Source organism: Pseudopodoces humilis, chromosome 9 (genome assembly GCF_049639895.1).
Source record: "Pseudopodoces humilis isolate 2021_Gansu_Grassland_sample_001 chromosome 9, ASM4963989v1, whole genome shotgun sequence".
Classification (NCBI taxonomy): Eukaryota; Metazoa; Chordata; class Aves; order Passeriformes; family Paridae; genus Pseudopodoces; species Pseudopodoces humilis.
Window position 1 is genome coordinate 36,114,041 of NC_142208.1, and position 26,663 is coordinate 36,140,703.

Sequence of the window (26,663 nt, forward strand, 5' to 3'; positions counted from 1 at the left end):
CCAGCTCTGGTGATTAGTTACAAGAAATAGAAATGCCTGTATTGTAACCTTTTAATGGCTATGGGAGACTTGTAAACTGAGTTGAGATTTAAGCAATTTGTAGATTTCAAAATGAGCTGTAGAGTTCATTGAGAAAGAAAAATGCATCATTGAAATTCATGGTGCCACTTTAGTTTTCTTAGCTGAGATTTATCAGTGAAAGCCATATTGCTTTCCCTTTGCCTTTATTTTAAAGCTCTTCAATACATTGTTTTTAAGGTCCATTTCTTTTACAAGCTTTTCCTTTCAGCTTGCTCAGGGTATTGGGTCCTATGAACATCTGTTTGTGCCTAAAATCAGCCAGGACCCGGACTGTACTCTGCTTCCCTCCTCCCCTTTGTTTCCAGAGGCTATTGTTTCCGATTTCATGCTATCAGAGGGGCTGCATGTTTTCCTGTGTGAAGTTGTCAGAGAGATAAAAGCACAGGAGCAGGGTCACATTTTGAGGGATGGGCATGAAAAATTGGTAAAATGTATCTTGAGGGCCACCCACAAGACTTGCCTGAAGAAATTCAGAAGTAGAGAGTAGAATTATAATTTTAAAACAGTGCAAATTCTGGGGTGGAGTAAGTAGTAATGAAGTAAGTGTTTAACAGGCAGAAATCTCTTAGTCAGATTTACACTTGGTTGACTTATTCCTGTTAGGTAGCTTGAGAGTCTCTAGTTGGACTGTTACAAAGAAAATGCCATCATCTTCACGCCTGCCCATGTCCCTTCAGTGTGACAGTGAGAGGCCAGAAGATGTAAAGCCAGTGTGTTACACTTGGAGCCATCAGACTGCACTGGGGGAGCGAGAAGCAGCTCTGCAGGTTCCTGCCTGTCCAGAACTGTCAGTGCAGAACCACAGAAGCATGAGCTTGTATGATACAAGACCTGCAAGGAGTACAGTAAAGATGATGATGATGATGATGATGATGATGATGATGATGATGATGATGATGATGATGATGATGATGATGATGATAGAAAGACAAATACTGCATGTTAATTAACCTAATGAAACACATCTTCCAGTAAGGGTGCAGGGTACTATCCTTGTGCATGTGGCTGTGGTTTATAATGCTGCAAACCACAGTCAGCCAAAACCCACTTACTCGTTTGTCTGACATGAGTTCCAGAAGTGGCAGCCTGCTTTGGAAAAGTGCAGAGTGCTTCATGAGGTGGTGCCAGGAGGGCAGAGCAGCCGCAGTCACACACAGCTGAGCCTCTTCCCCACCTGCAGGAACACAGCAGGAAGAGCTTGCAGGTGTCCTAGGGATGCTCCTCTGGAAGGACTAAACAGCCTGGAAAGAGCTGAGCCTGTCCCTAGCTCAGCAGCAGTACAACTAAAGCAGTTTAGCTGGTTTGTTTGGTTTCTGATTTTAACTCTCCACTTCGGTCTCTAGCAGGTATGAAGTGAAGAAAATAGTTTAATACTGCTGGTTTAGGTCAGGGATTCACTAAGACGGTTCCTTTTGTTTTAGAAGCTTGTAATGAGGATTTTGTTAAAGCACGTGATGGGAAAACAAATGAAATATATAAGTTATATTTTTTCCAAGGCAACTGATAGATAAGGGATGCCTAGCAAGGTGTTATCTTGCTGTCATATGGCTTCTGAATTACTAAATGATGTATGTGATACAAATCAGCCCTGTACTGGAATTCTAAGGAAATTTATTTTTTCTATATTTTTTTTCTAAAGAGAAGTTAATTATTTTTTCCTAAATGGATAAATTATTTGTAATTTAATATGACAAACTAAATGTACATTCTGAGTTTTGCTGAATTAGCAGCATTTTTGGCTGTGGAAATACAGCAGGGGAACACTAATATGCAGACTTCTTTCCATTTTGCTTATATAGCAGGAAAAAATACTAAATATGCTTTGGATATTTTTGAATTTATATCCTTTCTGACAGTACTTTTGGATGTTAATTTGTTCATAAATAGAAGGAAGCAGCAACACTGCAAAGTGTGTAACAGTTGTGTAGGTGAGTTTAAAGAAGACCATTCAGTGAGTATTTTTCTCGTACTTTAGCTTGCAGTGACTCTGGTCAGGGTCAGGTCCCACTGCAGGAGTGGCTGTGGAGGTGACATCCCCTGCCAGCGCCTGTCTGGTGGCACAGAGGGACCTGAGTGCCAGGCCAGGGTCCTGAGAGGTTCCTGTGGAGCCAGGGCTCCCCCGAGGGTCCTGGCAGCCCCAGCCCCACGGTGCCACCTCGGTGTCCTCCTGTCCAGGTAGGCAGCAGAGCACACACATCCTCAGCCCAGGTGTGCACCTCCAGCTGTGAGGAAACATCTGGGCAGGAAGCCCCACCAGCACAATAACAGTTTTGAGGGGGAAAGGATAATCTGTTGCTTTCTCAACACACTGGCCACCAGTTTCTGTGTCTTTCACCATTTCAAGTATTACTTGAAGAACTTAAACACTGCTGATAGCATCCATTGCTGGTCTTAATGGGTATAAATTCTTTATAAAATCACTTTCTTATACCAGCAGTTTTCTTTGGCATACCTGTCTAATTTCGGAAGGGTTAAAGAGTTTACTTTGTCTCAGAATGGAAAAGAACAAAGGCTAGAGTAAAAATTAATAGCACATCTTAAAATCTGTTACAACATCTCCCTTTTTTCTGACTAAAAGTGAGTGAAAAAGGCCTCTCTAGAGGAAATAAAGAAGTTATTACAACTTCTACTGTTTTGTAGAGTATGAAAAAGCTTTCTGTATGTTAAACAGTCTTGTGGACATCTGGCATGATTGGTTTTAATCTGCTGACTAAAAAGTCAGGATTAAATCTTGCTTTACACCTCTTTGTATTGCGGTCAGTAAAGTGACAGAGCTGCCCTGAAACAATGGCACTACTTATTCCACCCAATATGCCATGTGGTAGATCACCCTCTTTTTCAGCACCACTTCTCTGCAAAGACAATGAAGCATCTGGTGGGGTTTTCCTGTGTCCAGGATATTTTTTGTCAGTAATTTCACCCAGCCGCTCTGCTTAGCTCTCCCTCGGTGCTACTTTTTGAGATGGGGTTTGCCAAATCCAGTGGCAAGAGGTCAGGAGGCCAAAGTGATGAATTTTTATGTGCCTGTTCCTTGTGTTTCTGCTCAGTCATGATTCTTTGCGCGCTGTGCTGCCTCTGAAAGGGAGCCACAGTGAGCAATTTGTCCTCCCAGGCTGGGGAGAATGGGGAGGCAGATGAGTTAAAGCAGCGTGTATGACTGCGGACAGAGCTGCGCACAAACGCTTCCTGATGGCGGAACAGAATCCTCCTGTCACTATTCAGAGCGAGAGGGGCTTGGGAGATTTGTAGCCTGTTGGCTTTCCATCAAGTGACAAATGAATTTAACAGCACTTAAAGATACAGTGGAAAGAATAGCACTTCACAAGCCAGCCCCAGCTGCGAGCTCTAAAATGAAGCTGCATTAACACTTCTGTACTCATGTGTCTCACATATTTGAATCTTGGTTTGCTTAACAAAAAGAATTTCATCTCTGTTTCAGAAACTCTGTAGAATACACTTTCTGGTTATGTGGCTCAGTCAGGTCCCATCCCCTCTGGGGGCTCTTTGGTTGTCACCAGCAGGAGGACCCTAGTTGCTTCATTTCGTGCAGAGCTTGGTGTCCTCTCTCAGTGGTGCCCTCACTGGTGGGGTCGAGTGAGCCAGGGATCAGCATTCATTGCAGGGTTAAATCTCTTTGGATCCCCCAGCTGCTGCTGTGAGGTTGCTGCTCCTGCAAGTGGTTCTCTCCCTGATCAGCTGTGCCCCTTGTTGCTCCCGAGCCTTGAAGCTGTCAGTGGAGACCACGTCCTGAGCATTGCTGTACTGCACAGCACTTTGCTCCACACCATCACTAACCACAGCAGAGGGAGCTCAGAGCTGCACTACCAGGCTGGTGAATAGAGGCAGTACACAGAACATGGCCCCCTGTTTCCTCTCTCCACACTGTTTTACCTCACAGCTGTTTTTTTGTGGTGCCAGTCTCGTTGGGTGTGTACTCACGCTGATCCATCTTAGCCTTCATCAAGGAGAATATAGCAAACTTTGGGTACCCACCTTGCATAGTATTTTACAAAGATTTCCTTCATTCATTACATCCAAAAATATTTATTTTAATGTGTGAATATGGGCTCCTGGAAATGGGTGAACTCCACGATGGCCTGAGTCTTGTTGAAGAGGCATCAGCCCGCTGGTGTGGGATCAGCCCAGGTACCTGGCAGGGTGGGAGAGGGACAGCTCAGCAATCCCACCTCATGGCTCTCACACTGTTTGAACATTACTAGCTAGAAAGGATTATTTGAACTTACAGGCTGCGGGATTCATATTCCATTTCAAAAGTGAGTAAACCAGACTGAGTATGTCAATGAGAAATGAATGAGATATGGCAGGATAAAAAGGAGGTGAGTCAAAGAGGCTGGACAAACAAAACAACAGGGGAAAAATACAGTAAAGAAATGGTTCACATGCTGCATCACCTGGTCAGCAAAGTTTTAGTCTCAGCATAACACCATGCAGCATGTTTCAGTTATCAACATTATTTCGGAATAATTAATCCCAGCTTGTTCAGGTCTGTAAACAATGTGCAGTGACCTGAAAATTATTTTCTTGTCACATTTGTTTCCTTAATAAGTAAAGTTTACTTGGAATGTTTTTTTTCTCTTAGATAGAAAACAGTGGAAGAACATGGGCATCTCGTCCACTTTGCTGCACATGCTCATGACCATTGTATGAGCCGGTGGGCGTTCACCCATTCTTGGGGGGCACATGTCCATCCCTGAGGGCACACGTCTGTCCTGGAGGGTGTGTGTCCATCTGGGAGGGCACCCATGCATCCCACCATTGTGCTCAGGCTTAGCCAAGCCTGAGCTGCTAGCAGCCCACATGAGCCTCATGCAAGTCACTTACCTGTCCCACATCTCAAATGCCATCTTTGTTAAGGGCTAAGGATTTTTTTGCTGTTCTGCATAATAGGAAGAAGAAAAATGTTTTTTATTTCTTTATTATTTCTAAGTTTCTGATAAAAAGTGTTCAGTGCCTTCCTCAGGACATCTGGATTTTAGGTACATAATTTGATTTCAGAATTGCCCAACAGTACATGTTTTAAAAGTCAGCTCCCAGTTATACCTGCTGCTGAGAGTCTGCTATGTGGGAGCCAAAGGATCACACTCTCTGAAGGTTAAGCCTTGAACTTGAGCTGTGTCACACCACTGATCTCATAAAAAACTCCCCATTATTTTAAAGGGTGAACTCCTGAATTGACTCTGTTTGGCAGTGCTGGTTGGAAGTGTTTCTGAGGTCGGGTGGAGCGTGGAGCACTCGGCAGCAGCAGTGGGGCTGGCCATGCCCGTGCCGTGCTCTGGCAGGACGTGTGCTCCCTGCAAGGCTTGAGGAGAACGGAGCTGGCAGGCTCCAGCTTCACTGGCTGCAGACCCCAGTGCTGCAAGCAAGTCAAGAAGCACCAAATCATTTTCTTAGGTGTTGGCTTCAGTTTTTGCTACTTGGTGTTACTGCTGCCATGTTTCATTTCTTACGGCTGTAAGGAACCATGAAGTGTGGAGGCAGCAGAAACACCATCAGTGTGAACACAGGCAAATGTTACCACTCACAACAAAGGCAACTGCGAGGCACACGGGAGCAGATGGGGTTCACAGGCTGGTTTGTTTTTAAAATGAAAAGAAATACAGGTTCTTAGTCTAAAAGTTAGATAAAAGCAAGCTCAGCTATAAGGAGAGAAGCTGCCTCTTATTCCATTCCTCCTGAATTCAAGACAGCAGGGGATTTTATGTTTCTGTACAGAAAGAGATTTACATCACAGATTCTACATGCTTCATCAAAGTCTTCGCTGAACAGAAACAACACACCCAGTCCTCTGCCTAGTCAGCTGTAGTGGAAGAGTTTAAGTTCTCTGAAGGTTTCCAGCAAGGAATTTCTCAAGCTGGCATTAGTGCGTGGGCAGAGCAGAGAAGGTGATGGGAGATAAGTAAACGAACATCTCAGTAGATTTGAAGAGCATCACACCTTGTGGGACAAGACATATATTGCATTTTTGCAGAGAATTTCCTTAGGAGCAGTTGGACTATCCCAGTTTCTGTAATTGTGAAAAAGCAAATATTTCTCTTTGAATATTCCCTCAGGACTGTTCTGACATTAAGTAGTAATACAAAATTATTTAGAAGGATGGACAGGAGGAGGGAAGGGAATTTTCTGACAGATTGCTTCCAAGTTCTAGATCTTGTAGTGCTGTGGATTTATCTGGATCTGATCAAAGTCCTGAATGCATATTATTGATATCTGATGTAAACAAGTGAATTTCAACGGAGGTCTTAAAAAGGGAGCAGGGAAGGCCATTACCTTTGTCCACAGAGATCCTGCACAATTCCATGTCCCAATTCACACAGGTGCCAGACAGCTCCAGGTAAATTGTTTGTGAATCACTGTGTAGATGCTTTGCTGAACTCAGGCTTGAAATCATAGTCAGGAAAATGAAACAAGAGAATACAAAAAAATGTGCAACCTGACCAGAGAGACAAAATAAGAAGGTAATTGGTATGCAGGGGAATATAGAACAGAACTTCTAGGCTGATCTGTAATCTTGGGGAATCTGAGAGGCAGAGGCCTTTTGGAAATAATTCAGATTCTTTTCTGAAGAAGAGAATTAGAAATAGAGCCATCATTGCCACCAGCTGTTGGCACAGAGCAAAGCTGCTGAGGCCAGAGGCCACAGTCAGGGACCCCAGGGCTCCCTCCAGACCTGGAGGACAGACTGTGGCACTGGCACGTGGCACTGAGCCAGCCACGCTGGCACTGGTCCAGCTGTTCCAGCTGTGAGCCGGCCACTCCAGTGCCCGTCCCTGCACTGGGGGGGCTGGGGTCTGCAGCAGCGTGCTGTGGTGAGCCTGGCCCGCTGCCTCCTGAGCAAACACGCACAGGAGCCTCAGCCAGTGCTGCCAGGGGTGACTCTGTAAGAGCTGGCTGGTGCTTTGGGCAGTGCCAGAGCAGGGCAGTGACCCTGAGCGCGGGCGGGTGTGCTGTGCTGCCGGACAGCAGCCGCGCTGACCTGGACCCTCAGCTCACTCAGCACAGTGCCTGAAAAGCAAACAGGAACGGTTTGGCATTGCCTGGTGACACACCGTGGTAACCTTGTCATGAATTACCTGTTTTTGGACAAGAAAATGCATCTTACAATTAACCTAGTGGTGCTGTGAAATTGAGACCAAAGGAAGATGAGTTGTTTCCAGCAGGGATCATCTGTTTTAGGGAGGCAGGAGATCTCTGGCACAATGGGAGCATGAGGGTGGTGTTTTGGTGCTAAGATTCTTTGGTCAGAGACGTCAAACATAAAAGTATTTTAAAATGTCCCAGAATATCCCTGTGCCACAGTTCAGTAAGGGGCTGCGTGGAGGGGACTGGAGCTCTCCCACAGGTCCTGGGCAGCTCCTGGACCAGGCTCTCAGAGGGGTGGGATTGGTGCTGCTTTAAGCTGCCCCTGAGGTTGAACCAGTCCTGACACGGTGGAGGCAGCAGGGTGATGGCAGTGGTGGTGATGTGCCCTCAGAGGAAGCACCAGCAGGGCAGGGCTCTCACTCTGCTGCTCCTCCACCACTGCCTCCCCTGGATACCAGCTCGCTCCTCTGGGAACATCCAACGAGAAAGTAATTTTATTGGTGTTTAAGTGGATTCTCATTAATACTTATTTGTGTTTGTTCTTTATTCAGCTAACACTTCTGTCACTGCTGAGTTCAATTACTGCTGCTGGGAAGTGTAGTAGCTGTTCTGGGATATTATTGCTATTTACACACAGTTAGAGTGAACACAAGGTAATATATGGTCTAAAGTCTATTTTTTCAACAGAAGTGTATGTCCTCTCAGATAGGGTTTGGTTGTTGTACCCTGAAGACTGAGCCCTGGGATGCCCTTGGTTTTTGTACCAGCTGTGAAGCCAAAACCCTCTGTGGCTGTGAAAAATTTGCTATAGTAAGCCTCCATTTCAGTGGCAAGGTAGAGTTTAAAAAGCACTGTGTTACCTGTCCTGTAGCTAAATGCACAACTCTCATTGACTCAGAAAGTTACATGTAACTTTGTTTTTCTCACTTGCACATTTTGTTTTTCTGATGTCATGTGACTTGGGGAATTTGCTGTTGTATTCCCAATATCCAGGAAATGGTGTCATCTCCTCAGAGGTAAGGAGGAGCCCAAACAAGACAGATGTTCCTGTTATTCCCAAAGTAACAAATTTTTTACCTTGCTGATTATTTCTAATACAGTTTGCATTCAGATAATAATAATAATTTTAAAAAATGATTATCCTGATTTAATAAGTGTCAGATTTATTTTGGGTCTAGAGCAGCATTTCAGAAGTATGTCACTTTCATAATTAGATGATATATGTATGTATTTCTTTTCTGTCCTTCCAGAATACACAGAGTATGTAACTGGAAAAAAAATAAATATCTTAAATTTAGTTAATTTGGTTGCTCATGTGCTCAAGACCTTATTTCACTTGGCTCCTGTAGGAGTCTTCAGCCTCTGCACTTCTTTCCTAACACTCACAGCCATGAGTACATCTGTGTCACAATCTGTGCAGCTTGCTGCAAATTCCAGTGGCAGCTATTGCTGAACTCTTTTAATTGTAAAGGAGCAATGTATATATGCTATTTTCTCTCCAGTTTTTTAAGAAGAATTCAAAGTAATAATAAGTCCTAAGAAGAGTATCCAAATAATAGAGAATAATAATAGACATCTTTAGCAGCAGTGGACAGATGCAAAAGGACAGGATGAGTCTGTAGGTGCTTAAATACCACGTTTTGGGGGGGGGTTCCCAAAAATTATTGAGGGACCTACAATCATGTAATAGCTCTCACATCAGGAGGTGGAGTCATAAAGGATGTTCAGAAAGCAGGAGTGTGGAATCAATGAAAAATCAGCTGCCGTTTTCAGCCAAGCAAGAAGCAGCAGTGCAGTCCACAGCTGCTCACAGTGTTCCCATGTAAACACAATAAAAAGTGAATATTATAGACTGTCGTGTGTTTTATGTATATAGCAATTGTTTTAATGCCTGTATCCCTATTTACTGTAAGTATGCAGAAAAGCAGTCTTAAACACTTGGATTTGTGGTGTATATGGGGGAGCAGATGTATTTTGAAGGTGTGTTTATGCTGAAAATCAAGAGTGTAATTCTGAGAATTGCTGAGTTTAGAAGTTCCAGATTTGTCTCTTGTAAACATAAAAAACATTTCCTCCTAGCTTTGTGTAACAGGACTGTTAATACATTCCAAGACGGTTGGAAAGTTGTTACTATGTTTTACAATTCAGTACACATAAATTATGGCAAAGGGTTATTTCAAAAGTGCTACAAAGCATCTACCTGTGTAGAGTATGGGAAAACAGGAGTGAGATGTGGCTGTGTTTGCTAGGGAAAGGCTGGCTACTGGGCTCTCTCTAAGCTGTTAAAACAGCTCTCCCGCAAGCTTTATAAACAAATCTTATTTCCAAATGAAAAAAAAATGTATTTAAAAAAAAAAATTCTGTAGAGTTTTGATATCTGGTTTCCTCTCTTCTGCCCTTGTAAAATATACCTTTGGGGGAATACCCAGCAAGGAACAGTGAGTTTTCATAGCATTTTGATTTTCTTTGCTAGCAACAAAAAATCCCTTCATAAGCAGACTTGCCTAAAAAGGCACATGGTCCCGAAAGTTTTCTGCTTGGGTGACTACGACTGTGCAGAAATTGAAAGGAGGAGGAAAAAAAGGAGTGCCTCCAGCTTGTATAAGAAATGAACCTTTGCCCAATCACTTTTGTCTGTGAATAAGGTAACTTTTTGTGTGTGTGAAATTTGAAAGCAATAAGGTATGTGGGTCCTTTTTCTGTATTGGTTCTCAAGAGTCGATCGCAGGGTTTTTCTTTTGGAGCCTGCCTGACGTTGTGAGATAAAGCAGCTCAGGGAAAAAAATGTTCTCAAGCAGATGCCTTTAAGAGACAGAAATCATGAATTTGTTGAATTGCAACCACTCTGGGGGTGGCTACAATGACTTTTTGACAGTGACAGTAACTCTGCCGTGTCTTTTCGAGCCCTTCTTTGGCCCATTCACTCTGGAAAGCTGCTTAAGCGCACTTAAGCGCATTAGCATTTGGATGCTCGGGGACCGTATTGACCCTCATTTGGAAAGTTTAAATGAGTGAAAGATGGAGCGATTTGTTAGGGCTTTAGAAACCAGCCTTAGAGAGCTGCGGGTTTTCCGCTCTGGTTTGTTCGGGTGCTTGTTCTAATCTGGTGTGCTGTTTGAAGGGACCAGACTGATTTGTGACACATGAGCCCAAAGCCTCTTTTTTTGGGCTTGACCCGATTATCTGATCTGTGCTCTGAATTTCAATCACCCGTGGAGGGAGCGACGTTGGGAATGGCTCTCTGCAGGGTTACCTCGCTAGCTCTGTGGGGACACAGATGGCAAAGCAGCCTCTGCATGTCTGAGCAGACAAAGGGATCACCCGGCTGCCTGGGGTGCGAGGGAACAGGTAGGAGCTCTGTGCTAAGAGATGATGGAGGTGCAGCTCCCACAAGGCTCCAGCGTGTCACTCCTGCCAGCCAGGGTGGCGTTGAACCAACAAGTTCCCACTCTTCTCCCAAGGCTTCAGAAAACCACCTTCAAGTCCTGCAGAGCAGATGAAGCTGTGGCAGAGCAGCCTGTGCATGTGCCTGTGGGGCCATGCTCCTTGTGCCAGTGAAACCTGTGATGGCACAGACCCCTGCGGCTGTGCCGGTGCCCCTCGTGTGCCGAGCGCTTTGGGGTAAACCCTGAGCTGGATGGACGTGGTGCTGCTCTGGGGAGGAGGGAAACAGTCGGGAAAAGTTTGTCAGAAATGGACGTCACTTGTTCAGTGAGACTGCATTTATGGGTTTTTACCAAATCCTGTTCAAGTTACTTGTTAAAAATGAAAGTGCACAACTCACTGTTTTTTATTTGTACTGTGCCAATAGGCAAGGGCCTTTATCAAGGATCAAATTTTATCAAATGGGAGAAAAATGTCCATTGACAGATTGTTCCCATTCTGGCACTGGGATCCTCAGCTGAGATCTAAAGTATTTGGAAGCAGATGGATTTTTGATTTTTGTTTAAATACATGTTTGGCATGTATTTCTGCCTTCAGGAGAAGGCAAGAATGCAGAAAGGAGAAATGTGCTGTAGTTCTTGGTGTTGTGTTTGGTAGACACTGCACCTCAGATAATGAATCCAAATATAAGTATTTCCGTCTGTGAGAGATAGAAGCACATTGTAGGATGTGAAAGTCTATACCACAGAACATGTTTATTTTACAAATTAATATTTTGCAAAATTAAAAGCTTTTGTCTGGCTATTATGAAAAGGAATGGGGTGAACAGCAGGGGAGTCACCTCTTTGCCTCTCCTTGACTCAGTTATTTTCTTTAACAAAAAGCACTTTTCTTAAGAACTTCTAGCAAAGTGAAGTTTTATTCAGAAGGACGGTCTTTGCCAGAATCCACATCCAGGGCTGTGCACAGATCCTCAGCAGCAGCTATGGGCACTGAGTTGCATCGCAGGTGTGGGGACATATCTGTGTCTTTGAACAATGCCCATTTTGAGCAATTTCCTCAGTTCTGCTTTCTGACTTTCTCCTCGTGGTTCCCAGCAGCCAGGCAGAGGGGCACAGGTAGCTCTGCCTTGCCCTGGCAGGGAGGCTGCAGAGCCCTTAGTGAAATGTGCCCAGACACATTTAAGATGGGAGATCCCTGCATTTCAAAGCACTTGACATACTTGAAGCATCATAAACTTTGCTGAAAGTTCTAGATTTCCACCTGTTGCCATACTCTGGAGCCAGCCCTTTGAGAGGTCCATTTCAGGTTATTCCCCACTACCTGTGGAACTGGGTCCCAACCAGGCCAGTGGCCAATGGATCAAGGCCCAACACTTGCATGGAAATTCATGCCTCTGTGCCTGGTAAAATGTTGGTTCAGAATATGTTTTAGGCACCCAGTCCTCACAATATCTAGAGATGTGATGTCTCTTATTTAAAAGAGGGGATTTGCTATGCACAGTAAACTGTGAAAATTGCTGTCAGATTGTGCAAGCATTTCTCAGACTTGCAAAGTGTACTTTTAACATGAATTTCCAGGGCAGATGTTTTTGCAAACAAGAGTTTACTCACAGAACTGTAGTGTCAATGTAGTTACCATCTCCTAAGAACCAGCACAGAACCTGGTCATTATCTGTAAGCAGTGGTTTGGAGGATGTTTGCAAGTAATGTGTGATACAGCATACAGTGATACCTGTGAAAGAACCTGTCTGCATGGTACAAGCTGAATGACTATTTGCCTTTCCTGATTGATATTTTCTTAATATTGCCTGTTTCTCTCCAAGTGGTAATTCAGTCTATTGTTTAAAGTCCATCATGAGTGGAAGTGACTTAAATTAGCAGTGCTTTGTATTTTGACATACAGCATATTATATTTAATGGGGGGCACTGAAGATACATCTATTGATAATGTTCAGTTAAATCTGGTCTTCTGTTTCATATCAGCTTGTTTCTCTTCCTCCCCTTATGTTTTTCTTAGACACTATGTGCAAAGGCCACAATGCAGACCATCCGGGCAGCTGACACAAATGAAGTAGTCAAGCTAATATTTCGTGAATCTGATAATGACCGAAAGGTAAACAACTTAATGCCCTTGGCACCCCTCTGTAAATAGAAACAGTGTTGAATGTTCACTTTCTTTTCTACAAAGCATGAATATAGTTGTTCCAAACTGATAATGTAAAGGGAGGGGAGGATATAGATTGTCACACCTAATGCTCAGTTAATTGGATCTGTTTAAGTGATTGCCAGCCAGGCAAATGGGCAAGCTGACAAGGGGCTTTGGACGTGTGGAAATGTGTGGTTTTAAAAGGCTGCCTGTCTCTGAAAGGGTCACTGCCAGCAGCTGGGTGTTGAGTTGCTGAGTCCAGGAGCTTTACTGACCTTTCTCCCTACTTTTTTATTTAGGTTATGCTGCAATTAGAAAAGAAGCTCTTTGACTATTTTAATCAAGACGTATTTAGAGACAACAATGGCACTGCGGTAAGTTCATTGCTAAACCCTTTCAAAGGAGTAAGTTGGGCACTCACATACAAATTGCATTTCTCTAACCAGCCCTTTATCCTTATCAGCCCTCCTTTCTGCAGAATGAGAAGAGATAATTTAGCCAGCAGATTTCATCATCATCATCATAACAATCAAAATAACTTAGCCAGTTATTTTGTGTACAGATTCTTAACTTTGGCATGTTTACCTTCTTTTTTATAGAAAAATACTGAAAAGTAAATGTACAAAACAATTCCCTTTCGTTGTCTGTCCTCTAGCCTGCATTTCTTCAAGCATCCTGTTTTTCTTCCTAGCTCTTCATTGTGCATCACACAGTAACTTAGGAAAAGCCCTTAAATGCAAAGCCCTTCTGAAAACACCTGGGTCTTCTACGTGTACAAAAAGATACTAGAAACACAAGAGTAAGGAGAATAGCAATCCCAAGCTCTGCAGCAGACTGTCACTGTTTGGACAAGCATAGAGGGCTTCCCAAGAGGATTAAGCAGACAGGGGACACTAACACTCTGATTTGTAGTAAGGACTCTGATTTTTCTGTGGAGAAGGGCATCGTATTTTCTTTAATGTGATTTTATTTCAAATGGTAGCCACTTCATTTTGGAAAAGCTGTGTATCACTGCTTGCAGCTTTCTCTGTTTCATCCAAGGGTTCCTAGGAGTTCTGTATCCAAGGGAATTCATAGAGGGCCCTCGTCCCCACCTCCCAGTTTAGCAGCACTCTGTACCAGTCACACAGTGTGCCTGCTCACAGGGCTCATTGCTGCTTTGTGCCCAGGGATGGTAGTGCACAGGATCCATGGCTCTCCACCTCTCTCCTCTCCTGCCTGCGGCTCGTTTTCTCTCACTGCTCACAGAGCCAGGCTGTTGGAGGGCTGTCTGCAGGGCTCTGGGACGTGGAGGGAAGCTGAAGCCCTGGTACCCTCTCTGATTTTAAGTTGGCTTCACCTGGGAGATTGATTCCATGTGAGAATCTTAGATTTCACTCACTTGTTGAGGTCAGAAGAGTTTGATGAGTAAGACCCATAAGGGGTGAAGATCTGATTGCCCTTGCTGTCCTTGCTGCTGTCCCACAGCGTGGCTCATGTGGCCGTGAGAGGTGGGCAGTTACTGCCACGTCAGTTTGGGGTTGTTTGGGTCCAGTTTACAAGGTGGTTGTATCCTTGGGAATTACCTAACGTTTCTTTCACTGATGTTTTGCAGTTTTGGGGACGTCTAATTCAAAGCAATAAGTCTCCTCCCAATTCCTTTTTCCATATTAATCGCATTCCTGTCCCAGATTTTTCTGCTATGTGTATTATTATAATAATTTTTCCATTTTTTTTTAAAACAACTCAAGTTTTTGTCATCTGTGTTTTCCCCCAGTGAATTCCTGAAGCTGTGTAAAGCTGTTCTTGGTGCCTGTCCTAGTGGTATTTTGGGTGGGTGCTGCTTGATTTGCATATAGGGCTGTGGGGTGTGAAGGTACAGGCAGAATCCCACTTAAACACGTTCCATTTCAAAATCAGTACTCATTTCTTTCATGCATCAAGAAGTGGGAAATCTTCCAGATCAAACATGGAAGAAAGAGATAAACGATATAATGAGCCATTGGAGATAATCTAATCTTCATGGTCTAGTTAAACACGCAGCACCATGATCACTAAAAACAAACTACCTATCTAAAACGATAAATGTCTCTGTGCCGAATTCAACCCAAAAAATCCATCGCATCCTTCATCAACCGCCGGTCTTGTACCAGCCTGACAGAAATTTAATTCAAGCTGGCTCCTGAAAATAATTATTGTATTTTAAGAGTAGTAATCATTGGTCGGGACATGATTGAATATGTCCATGCCTATTGACTTTTTCTATGATTTATAGCTTTGTGTAGTCGATATTCCCATCGAAATTGTATAATTAATTATAAGTGGGGCTGTCAGGTCTGCAGGATGGAGTGCCCTGATGAGTATTTGGGAAGATTAAATTTTCCTTAGCTGTACCAATGCAAGGCTTGGGAATTTTCACAGCACTCGGGCTGCTGGATAAAGATGTTTTCTGTGTGTTTAGCAACTGCTTTAGCTCAAAATCCATTGATTTTTCAGAGGGTATTTTTTTATCAGTGCCGTGTCTCTTCAGTAACATTGGAATGTGTACGGATGTGACAAGACCTGACAAATATATATTATCAACAGGCTACTTTATCATTGTCCATACACAGTTATTCCTTCTTCTTTTACGTTGTAATCAACAAAAAGAATCTTAATGTATATTTATAAAAATTACTATTTTTTTACGAAAAATCTCCTATAGATACAAATCACCTGTTTAACAGAAATTCAGTTTGAAATGCATACTTCAATCTGTCAGGTCTAATTTTTCCAAACTAATATGTATCTTATTCAGACTTATGTGTAGTTTATTCCAAAGTTAGCTTAGCAATTACCTATACTGATTACCTCAGAGTGCAATGACCATTCTGTATTACCGTATTTGAGAAAGGAGCACCCAGACTTACCCAGTTCTGTGGTGGTAGGAAAAAGAAAAAGCCTATTTGAAAACAATTGTTGCAGTAATGCAAAACTGTTTTATTGTTTAATTCCTATGTTCTGAATTGCACGGCAGAGCTGTGTTCCATCAGACAGAGCAGGGCGTGAGTCCATAACCACACAGAGCTGTCCTGAGTGGGTCTGTGGGGAGGGTGATACAGAGGAGCACTGAGACAGGTGGGCAGGAGGAGGTGCAGCCTGCAGAGCTCCACCTTGGCATCAGACAGCTCCCAGTATACGTTGTTTCTTCTCAGTTAGCAGAAGCTCAGTGTTTCTGACCTGGAGGGTAGAACACAGCCAGGCTGTGCCAGTCGGTTCCGTGGTGTTATCCTGCTCCAGGGGCTTGTCCATGAGCAGTAGAAAAGCACAAATGTGGCTTCTCACACCTTCCCAGAGGCAGCAGCCCCTGGCTGGGAGCCATCACCATGCCCCCATTGCCCCTCTGTGGTGCTGCTCCTCTTCTGCCCAGCAGGAGCAGAGCGCCCTGGACCCCAGCCTGGATTTCCTGATGGGGTCTGCAGTGCTGCCCACGCTGCTGAGCTCACCCTGCCTCACCAGCACGTCACTCACACAAAACACGCTCGTAGCTTTGGCTTTCTAGCCCTTAAGTGATAAAAATCAGCATGCCAGTGCTTCTAGGAGAGGGGCAGGGGGTTCTTGAATAAACCTACACTTTTACCAGGTATTTGCAGATTCTTTAATTGTTTGCGATAGATCAAGCTATAAGTGGGCTTTTTTTCAAAAGGAGTTCCCTCTTAATTTCAAAACAATCAAAAGAAAATCAAGCCAAGGGTAATTATGTAATGAAAAAAATATAATCAGGTTATTGACTTGTACCAAAGAACCACAAGCTGTATCGTATTTCTTCAGTAGTCAATTAAATAAATATATAGTAATAATGTAAAAACCTGTAATGACTACAGAGGAATGATTTAATCATCAGGAATCATTTTATAGCCTTTAACTACAATTAGAACTGAGGAATGGTACCTACATTCCTGTCTTTCCTATGATCTGTATTAAAGAATCAATCCAGGTAAAAGCTAATGCACTGTCCTTAGGATTTTGACCACAGCTGTGTAGTAAAAGTGATGAGTGAATTAATTGTCTTAAGAGTGGAACCTGATGATATTCCTGCTAAAATCGTGATCTCTTTTTTCTGTTGATCTTTGTGGAAGCTGGTGACAAGTGAACTTCAAGCAAGTGAAGCCGTGCTTGCCCTGGTGGTCCTGCATTCTGCTGCCCCCCCAGGCCCATCTCCCACAGAAACACTGAGCCCTTGTCCATCCCTGGGCTGGGCTGCTTGGGGGCAGAAGGATTAGCCCAAGGGAGCTGCTGCACCCAGCTACAGGATCACCAGAGGGTTCAGAGGGCACTGGTGGTGTACCAGCATTCATTCCAAACCAGATCCAAAATCTTATGCTGAAAAGCCCAGTGATTCCCAGCCTGGATGTTCATGAAATGGAAGTGGTTCTATTTCTTTAATTGTGCAGCAGCATTCTTGGTGCAGAGGACAAACTCTCCTATGGAGAGTACGTTCTGACTCGGTTTCCCATCACAGAATAAATTCCCTTTATTCTCTGTGTGTTCAGCCTCAACTGATATGGTATGGGAAGAAAATTATAATGTGCTGTAAGAACAGATTGAGTTAAAGGTCTTGTTTTCCCTCTGAGAAGTAGTGATTTAGAGTTACGATCCGTTATCATGCTAGTTAACTTCGAAATGTTACTGCAAACAGTTCAGGCAAACATACTTGTACATTTTAAGCAATTTATTGTGGGGGGTGTGGGTGTATCCCCAGGAAATCGTGAAATCCTGAAATGATACACAAATTGAGCAGAAGATATAGTCTGCAAGGGACCTCTATTAAGATTTTTGTGAGAATATGTATGCTTATGAAGATTAAGGATCTGGTGTCACTGAAAATGTATTAATCAACAGCCAAGATACAGCACAATGCACTCTTCCCAATGGCCTTGGCTCTGACCCTTTTAAAGATAATGGGAATACTGTCCACTAGGAACTAGATTAGGACGATCAAGTGCATTTCATCAGGGTATGACTTGAACCATGATCCCAGAGGTGAAAAGGCAGAGGTTTATCCACTGAGCCAACCAGCCCCTGTCCAGATAAAATCTTGAATATGATGTATAAGGGCAAATTAGGGTAGAGAAAGGAAATTGATTGCTTAGGACCATTGCTACCTCAGACTGGTCATGTGGAAATCCTGCCTACCCTGAAACTGCTTTTTTTATTCAAGACAGTCATCTGAGATGCCTGATTTTCATAAAGTGTTAGTAGGAAAATGGCTTCATGCTCTGTTTCTTTATTCAGAAGCAGCATTCCTGCGTTTAGAATTGCATTTGCTTAAATTGACCATTAGTTGATATGCCGCCGGATAAACTGCAAAATGAGAAATTACAGAGACAGGAAATAGTGCCAATAAATTGTTCTCATTAGGAAAACATAAATGTAAGTCCAGATTTCACAAATAAGTCAATCCAGATGTGTTGGGTTAGCTGTTTATTGCAAGCTTAAAATAGATGAATTATTCAGGTGTAAAATTTGTCCACAGCACAAAGTTACAAATATAATTTCATTACCTTTCCCCCATCCTATTCTATAGAGCTGCTGTATGGCCTAAAGATAATTCAGGTGTACTGTGATATATTTATATTTTTAGGCATTGGTTTTTGATTAAGTCTAGCCCAAAGAGTAGGTCCAGCATCTGTATTTGCACTCTGTAATCCAGCCTGTAGTACGATCTGCTAATGTGCTTTGGCTCTTTTTAACCTGTGTGACATGGAAGAGAATATCCAGGGAGGCAATGTTTGCACCTGCATTGCAGTCCACAGGTTTATGGATCTCACCAACATCCCTTGCAGTTAATATTTGTGCACACAAGCACCATACCCAAGCTTCCACATCTTGCCTGAAATCTGTGGCAAGACAAATAAAAATGGAAAGGTGCTTAGTTGTTTTTTCACCGTCTCTCTGCAGTAGCTCAATCCTCTGGCGTTCTCCAGGTGCCCCTGGTAACTTCCCAGATGAATGCCTGCACACAGGATTGCACAGAGAAAAGCAAATACCACATTTAACTTGAAAAGCTATACTTGAGGACAGTTTCATACAAAAGGCACAGCTAGAGATGAGAGTGGGGTACCCAGTTGCAAGAATGGAGAGGTGAGTTCTGGTCCCTGGTCTGAGGTTTGTCTGTATTTTTGTGACATAGGTGGGGGAAGCCCAGGCTCCGGCAGCCCTCGCTGCCAGCTGTGGCAGCTGCAGAGCCCAGCTGGGCAGGAGCTGTGCCCTGCCTGGCTGCCCCAGCACCCGCTGGCACCACGCAGCCCCACACAAGGAGGGCACCCCTTTGAGTCCCTGCTGGAAGAGCAGCACCTCAGTGTTGGGTGTCTGAAATTCCCAGTGACCTTGAGAGGTGCCTGACTCTCTGTGAGGATGGCAGGGTGAATGACTGGAGCTCCCCACACACCCAGCATATGATATATGAGATATGAGATATGATATATGTGATATGAGATATTATATATGAGATATGAGATGTGAAATATGAGATATGAAATATGAGATATATGATATATGAGATATAATATATGATATATGATATATATGATATACCTCTGCCTGTTCCCCAAGACACTCATGCCAGCCAAGCCTGGGGGAATCTTCAACCCACAGTGGGAGTTTTGCCCAAGTAAGAAACATTTCATAGTTGTTCCTCAAGAAAATTCCATTTTTAAGTACTCTACAAGTAATACTAAAACTGTGTTCTCCGTATTTCATGCTTTTGCCAAATTGCAGCTCACAAGTAACTGTGTAACAGGGTAGTGCATGGTGATTTGGACTTGCAAGTGGACAAACCGATGTTTCATAGTAACAGATATATAAAGTTTAATGAAATAATCCATTGAGTGTGTGATATTTGCAAGCAGGATATTCCTAATTAAAATCTTCTGGTTTTAAAGACAGCATACACTCAAGTCATTCTTGGCAGTTTGAAGGAGCTTTGTCACAAGCTGTTGTGCACGGTGTATGAATTAGTGCAATAATATTTAGTGTCTGTCCCAGCAAAGTTGTGAAAATGGCAATTGGCATGAATGCGTTTTTCCAGAGTCAATTTTCTTTTAATTCGAGGTAAGCACTGGAATCCCAGGAGAGTGAGCAAGAAAATGCATTTTTCCCGTCAGAAAATGGCAGGCACGTGTTGAGCTGTGAGCTGCTGGTAGTCACCTGTGGGCCACGCTGCCTCCACGTCAGGCTGATGTACCAGAGAGCAGATCCTGCCACTGGAGGAGCTGGGCTGCAGCACAGGGCATGGGGGCTGTGCTCTCTGGGGCTCCTCTCGGGTGCTCCAGGCTCTGCTGGGCAGCTGAGGGATGGGATGTTCACAGTTCACTGCTGCAGGGCAGCGTTTGGACAAGGAGCCCTTGGGGTGTGGAAGAAGCTTCTGTGGTCAGCAGAAAGTTCAGTGCTGCTGCACGAGTGGAAACCCGGGCTTGATCTGTGTCCCTGCTTTTGGCTTCTTAACTAGTTTATCCTTTACATATACTCAGTCTTCACATTGAGAACTAATCTCCTAAGTACAACAGGTTTTGGTTTCTGATGTTTTTTTCAAGTAACAAAAGTCTCACAGGATAAGATCTGGATTCTCTGCTGCATGTTGCAGAACAGAGGAGAGGCTGAGCCCTTGAAACTGTTAGCAGCGTGTTCGACTGTAATTTGTAATAATGTAAAAAAACCCAGCTTATCCATAGCAGTGGGGTCAGCCCTCAGTGCTGCTAGCTGTGCATTGCTGTGCCTCACCCCCCTAATGCTGAGAACAATCTCTTTGGTGCCATTGCTCTGTGTGCCATAGATCCGCATTTATGTGGGTGTTTGTGATTTGACAGCACAGCCATTCAGGATATATAGATCTGTACAGAAGTACAATATTATACAAATACAGCATAAGTGGTACATTTATATTCAATGATTTGGGGTTTTTTTGTGAAATGTGATGTTAAAGACTGGCAATGAAAGAAAGAAGATTAAGATTCAAAGTATATAGTAAGAGATCATTTTACATATTTTTTGTTAGAGAAAGAAGTAGCTTTAAAATCAGGTAGAGTTGTGTACACCATTTTCATGGATAAGTGGGAAGGATCAGCATTTCCACTGGCCATATTTCCAGATAAAATTACTGTCTTTCCAAAGTATCTTGAAAAGAAAGTGTTCTCCACAAGGCTGACAAAGGAGGTTATGGTGACTAGGGTCCACATGTTTTAATTCTCTGAGGTCATTTCTTTATGTTCATCTCCTCTTTTTGGTCTGAAACTTCATTTCCCTTTCACAGCTGTGAATTCTCTTGTGGGCCCTGCAGATGGATTTGATAAATGCTGCTAATATCACCTCCTGATCTACCAGTGCTCTGACTTTGGTCTGTAGGTCTTGATGAGTAATTGCCGTTGTTCTACTCCAATGACTGAATTAAGTTGCCCTGTTTGAAGGGGTTCATATGTGTATGATTTTAGCCAAGGTGGCCCATTGCAGTGTACCCAAGAGATGCTGACCTTTTACTAGTGCCTCATTGCTTTAAATTGAAGCAAGCAGAACCTTGGTTTCTGCAACTGCCTAAACTCTTAAAACCTTTTGATTACTGTCAAGCTGCGTAATGTAGAAATCTGGAATTTTGTGCATTGCTTTCTCCTCCACCCTGGCACATAAATGCACGTTGCCGTGCTGCCAAGAAAAAGGGAGCAAAAACTGAGACTCCCTTCAGCAGTTTTTACAGGATACACAGCACCCTAGAAAACCAGCAGTTCTGATAATTCCCTTTGGAGGTGATGGGCACTGCAGCTGACACAGCCGTCGGTTCTGAATGCTTTTAATTGTCCTCAAATTAAATAGGAAATACCCTTTACTGCAAATGCAGTCATTCCTGCACATACTGCCTGGTTGCATTCCCTGCAGTGTGGGGTTACAGTGGTTCCCAGGTAGTAGCTAACTATTGATACACTGGATGGATGGATGATGGATGGATGGATGGATGGATGGATGGATGGATGGATGGATGGATGGATGGATGGATGGATGATGGATGGATGGCTGATGGATGGATGATGGAGGAATGGATGATGGATGGATGGATGGATGGATGATGGATGGATGGATGGCTGATGGATGGATGGATGATGGATGGATGATGGATGGATGATGGATGGATGATGGATGGATGATGGATGATGGATGATGGATGGATGATGGATGGATGGATGGATGATGGATGGATGGATGGATGGATGGATGATGGATGATGGATGGATGGATGGATGGATGGATGGATGGATGGATGATGGATGGATGGATGGATGGATGATGGATGGATGGATGGATGGATGGATGATGGATGATGGATGGATGGATGGATGGATGGATGATGGATGGATGGATGATGGATGGATGGATGGATGGAGGAATGGATGGATGGCTGATGGATGGCTGATGGATGGATGATGGAGGAATGGATGGATGGATGGATGATGGATGGATGGATGATGGATAGATGGATGGATGGATGGATGGATGGATGATGGATGGATGATGGATGGATGATGGATGGATGATGGATGGATGGATGGATGATGGATGGATGGATGGATGGATGGATGGATGGATGATGGATGGATGGATGATGGATGGATGGATGGATGGAGGAATGGATGATGGATGGATGGATGGATGGATGGATGGATGGAGGAATGGATGATGGATGGATGGATGGATGGATGGATGGATGGAGGAATGGATGGATGGATGATGGATGGATGATGGATGGATGGATGATGGATGATGGATGGATGGATGGATGGATGGATGGATGATGGATGGATAGATGGAGGAATGGATGGAGGAATGGATGGATGGATGATGGATGGATGGATGATGGATGGATGGATGATGGATGGATTTTCATTCAGGTGTTAATCAAACATCCCTGTTGGGCTGGTCACTGGACGTTGTAGAGCAAACATCTTGATGTAATATCATCAACATGGTGTTGGATCAGATAAAACATAGACCCTGCATCATCTTCACTCTTATTTAGGTATAAATACATTGGTGAAACCCAGTTTGGAGAAGAAAAAGAGTCTTCTGAAAACTGCCTATGACATATAATTCTGGAATGATCTGCCAGTCACAGCATTTCGAAATCTCTGTGTATTTGCTCAAATTACCACAGCGTGTCATGTAACACCTTAAAGATTTGGTTCTTAAGGATGATCTTATTATGAGTAAATGAAATAGAATAATATATTGATTTTTAGCGTTTGAGCTTTTTTATAATTCTTAAGGCATTTAGAGTGACAGACATACTCATGTTTCCTGTTCAGCAATGACATTATTCATGGTGCTGAATAGTGTACAGTATGGAAATGAGTGAGCAGTTTGTGGTGAAATTGCCATGAAAGGAGTGTGCTGAAGGTGGGGTATTTTAAAGACCATGTTAGATGCTTTAAAAGTAAAGACATTACCCTGTGAAGTTCTGACTGCTCCTCAGTATCATCTTGTTAATTTTCATTCATTTTCTGTCATGCCAAGTTGCTCCAGGCACCCATGTACCTGTCTTAAAGTAGATAAAATTGACTGATGCTCGTGTCAGGCCCTGTGCCTTCTCTTGCTAAAGTTGCTTTCATGGCAAATGACATTTGTAGTTGTTTGTAACAAGACCCAGTGAACACCTTGCATTTGTATCAAAAATCTTGCATTTTGAGAGTACAGGCTTAAATGATAATACAGGTGCTTTTCACACCAAAAAATAATAGTTAAAACATGCTCTGCTACTGAAAAGAATGGCTGCAATTTTCCCAAAATGCACAGTTCAGGCTTTCATCTCTTCTGTTCCTCTCCTCTCTGCCTGCAGTGCTGCTGGGTAAAGCCAGAGAGGTTCTCGGGGGTTCCCACTGCTCAGCCCTGGGCACACAGATAACCTGTCCTTGCCCTCCCAAGAGCGAGCAGGTGTCTGTCTGCACACCTAGTGGATGTCTTTGGACAGAAGGTTACGGGTACTGTAACACACTTAATAACTAGGAAAAAATAATTTGTAAAGTAATTATTTACTAACTAGCAGGAATTAAAAGCTTTTGCAAATAATCCAATAAAAATATTCGGCTGTTTTACATGGCAGGATGAATTCTCCACCATGAGCATTTCTAAATCCTTGTAGGCACCTAGTTGGGCTTTGGATTCAGGTTGAAGCTGTCCCTTTACCTGGGGAAACTCGGGAAACTGAGAGCACAGTACACAATGCTGCCTTGTTTCTGTTATCTGTCACCAGTGTCAGCAGCTCATCTGCATAGCACAGACACTGCCTACACAACTGCAGCAAACAAACACAGCAGAAACTTCTGTGGATAATAATGCACCTCCAAATGCTTAGTCCTCTAAACCCCAGCCCTCACTGAGTTTGCAAATATCATCATAGCAAGAACAATTTGAATGTATAAAATCTTGAAAATGTGAATTGGTGTGAGAGGACAATGCATCTATTGAACTTTGCCAACCCCTGGGATGCCCATGAGTAATTTATACCATTGTGTTCTGTGGAGCATTGTTCTTTCATTCAGTCCTCTCAGTTTAACACTTCAGAAACAGCCTTTCTCAGCCTCCCCTTCCCTAGGCTGAGCTGTTTACTTGGAACAGTAGGAAACATGTATAGACGTACATTTCAATTAATAGCTTTAACTGGGGATGGCAGCTTGTTTTCCTATCCCAGATTCACTTAGGGTGGTTGATACCTTTAAGGTGGAGGCATTTGGAGCAGGAAAGGGATGGTAACATTTGTTTTCATTGCCAGTGTGTATGTATTGTGGCTACCAATCTGTTCTGCTTTCTGAAATACAGAATCACAGTCTGGAAGCATTCATGGTGATGGAAATATCCATTTATTAAAGTATGTTGAGATCGCTTCAGTTAGACCAGTGACTGCTGAACCAGCTCCAACACTTTTAGGATTGAGTATAATATTAGATACATACTGTAAATTTCTACACAGATATTTCAAAACACTTATCCAAACACTGAATTCTCAGGCTTTGAATCAGTTCATAAAACAAGCACAAATTTTCGCAGTTATTGGTATTGCAGAACCTTTTCCAGCATACTGTCACAGAATTCGGTGTGGAATGAGCTAAAGCAGGGAAAGCTGCCCATCACCTGGCATCTTCATGTGAAGGTACCTACATATGGCAGCATGGCAGGAGAGGCTGGGGAGAGCTGGGTGAGCCGTGGAGAGGGAGCTAATCAGCAGTGCAGGTGGTTCAGGTAGCTGCTTTTCACACAGATAATTAATGTGTACAAGTAGCTGCTAATTGCACATTTCAGGAATGATTTATGAGGTGACAGAGGGGAAAGGGGGACACGATCTAATTTCTTTGGGAACCTCTGCCATTCATACAATGGTATCAGCACAGCTGTGAGATGGAACATGATTAATGGACGGTGGGCAAACACCGCCGTGGCGCGGGACAGTGCCGGGATGCTGGACAGAGCCAGGGCCAGCACCATGGGGGTGATGAGCTTTTGTCTTTACCTTGCAGCTCCCTGGGACATTGGGCTGCACCCCAGCAGCGTTCTGGAGCAAGACCATTTGTGTCCATCAGAACAGTTATGGGTTTAATGGGACAAATATCATTCAGCTGTTGTGAGTGGGTTTGTGTTTATGAACAAAGACTGTGGATATTTATTCTCACTGTAGAGGTCCAGGGGAAAACAAACGTGACTGGGACCAGTATTTTTACATGAAATCTAGACTTAGGAACATCTCTGTTAAAGACCTGCTTCTGGTGCTTTCTGCTGCTGCCCGGGAACACCCTTTACCTGCTGTCACATATCCCTGCGCCTGCTGTCTGCCTTGCACCATCCACAATAGATGTCCAGGAACTCCAAGCTATGCTTGGGAAGAGTGATATGCCCATCCTTGTGATTGTTGTACCTGCTTATCCGCACTAAAGACAATGCAGAGTAATGTGATGCATTTCAGTGACATTCTCATGGGCTGGTTAGCGTATCAGTTTGCTGTTCTTTCTTAATGTTAGTCTGGTTTATCTCTGAAAAGATTGATAATGAAGTTTCAAGAAATGTAGCCTTCTTGTGGTATAAGTGCACTTACAGGTCAGTGCTGTGAAGAGCCAGTGTTATGACTTTCACTGAGAAAAATGAATGTTTTCAACACTTTTCTCAAAGCACTGTTCATGTACCAAAATAGTCCAGATGGGTTTGCACTGTATTATAAAAAGAATTCTATGAAGGCTGTACCTCAAGCTCTGTGTGATCATAGTCTCTTTCTCTTTCCTTTTATATAACGTAGTATCTTTAAATTGCTGCAGTTCCACATTAAAAAGTGAATGCATTTATTTCTATCTTTTATAGCTTTTAGAATTTGACAGAGAGCTGTCAGTCTTTAAAGACAGATTGTATGAACTGGACATCTCATTTCCTCCCAGGTAAGAATCATATATAATCCATTTATTTAACTAGCTACAACATAATTGTTGCTTGCAATGTTGGTAGAATGTGAATGTTCCCGTATTTATTGCAGAAATTATAATGATCTCTCTTCCTTTCATGGTTGTTTATTCTCCCCACATCCCCTCCATCACTAATAAACCACATGCCAGTAGTGCTCCGTAGCTCATCATTCGGGCTCCGCTGATGCTGTCTTTTATAGCTGCTCTTAAAACAGACCCGGCAGGATTGTGTGCTCAGAGATGTGGAAGGACTTTTAAGCACTGGGCCCAGACCACCTGTTAAATGACATTATTGCAACCATAAAGACAGTCTTTGGCTCAAGCTGTTTGATGACTGCGAGCAGTGAGCAGGAGTGCAGTCAGCTGGGAGTGTGGAGCCTACTGCCATCACTCAGGGAAATCCAAGAGGGGTATCAGGAAAGAGGGCAGGAACTTAGATTCTGCTTTTTCAGTTTCAGTAAACATCACATAAATACTTAAGACTGATAGAATAAATTGCCTGACTTA

General features: G+C 43.3%; 1 protein-coding gene across 1 annotated transcript in view; it reads left to right on the plus strand.

Annotated features, from left to right (window-relative positions):
- The window catches only part of INPP5A (inositol polyphosphate-5-phosphatase A), a 204,020-nt gene that overhangs the window by 159,262 nt on the left and 18,095 nt on the right, over nt 1-26,663 (plus strand). The window contains exons 12-14 of the mRNA XM_088060061.1: nt 12,586-12,681; nt 13,014-13,088; nt 26,059-26,132. Coding sequence (XP_087916187.1) covers nt 12,586-12,681; nt 13,014-13,088; nt 26,059-26,132 — 245 coding nt within the window. The remainder of the gene's footprint in view (nt 1-12,585; nt 12,682-13,013; nt 13,089-26,058; nt 26,133-26,663) is intronic.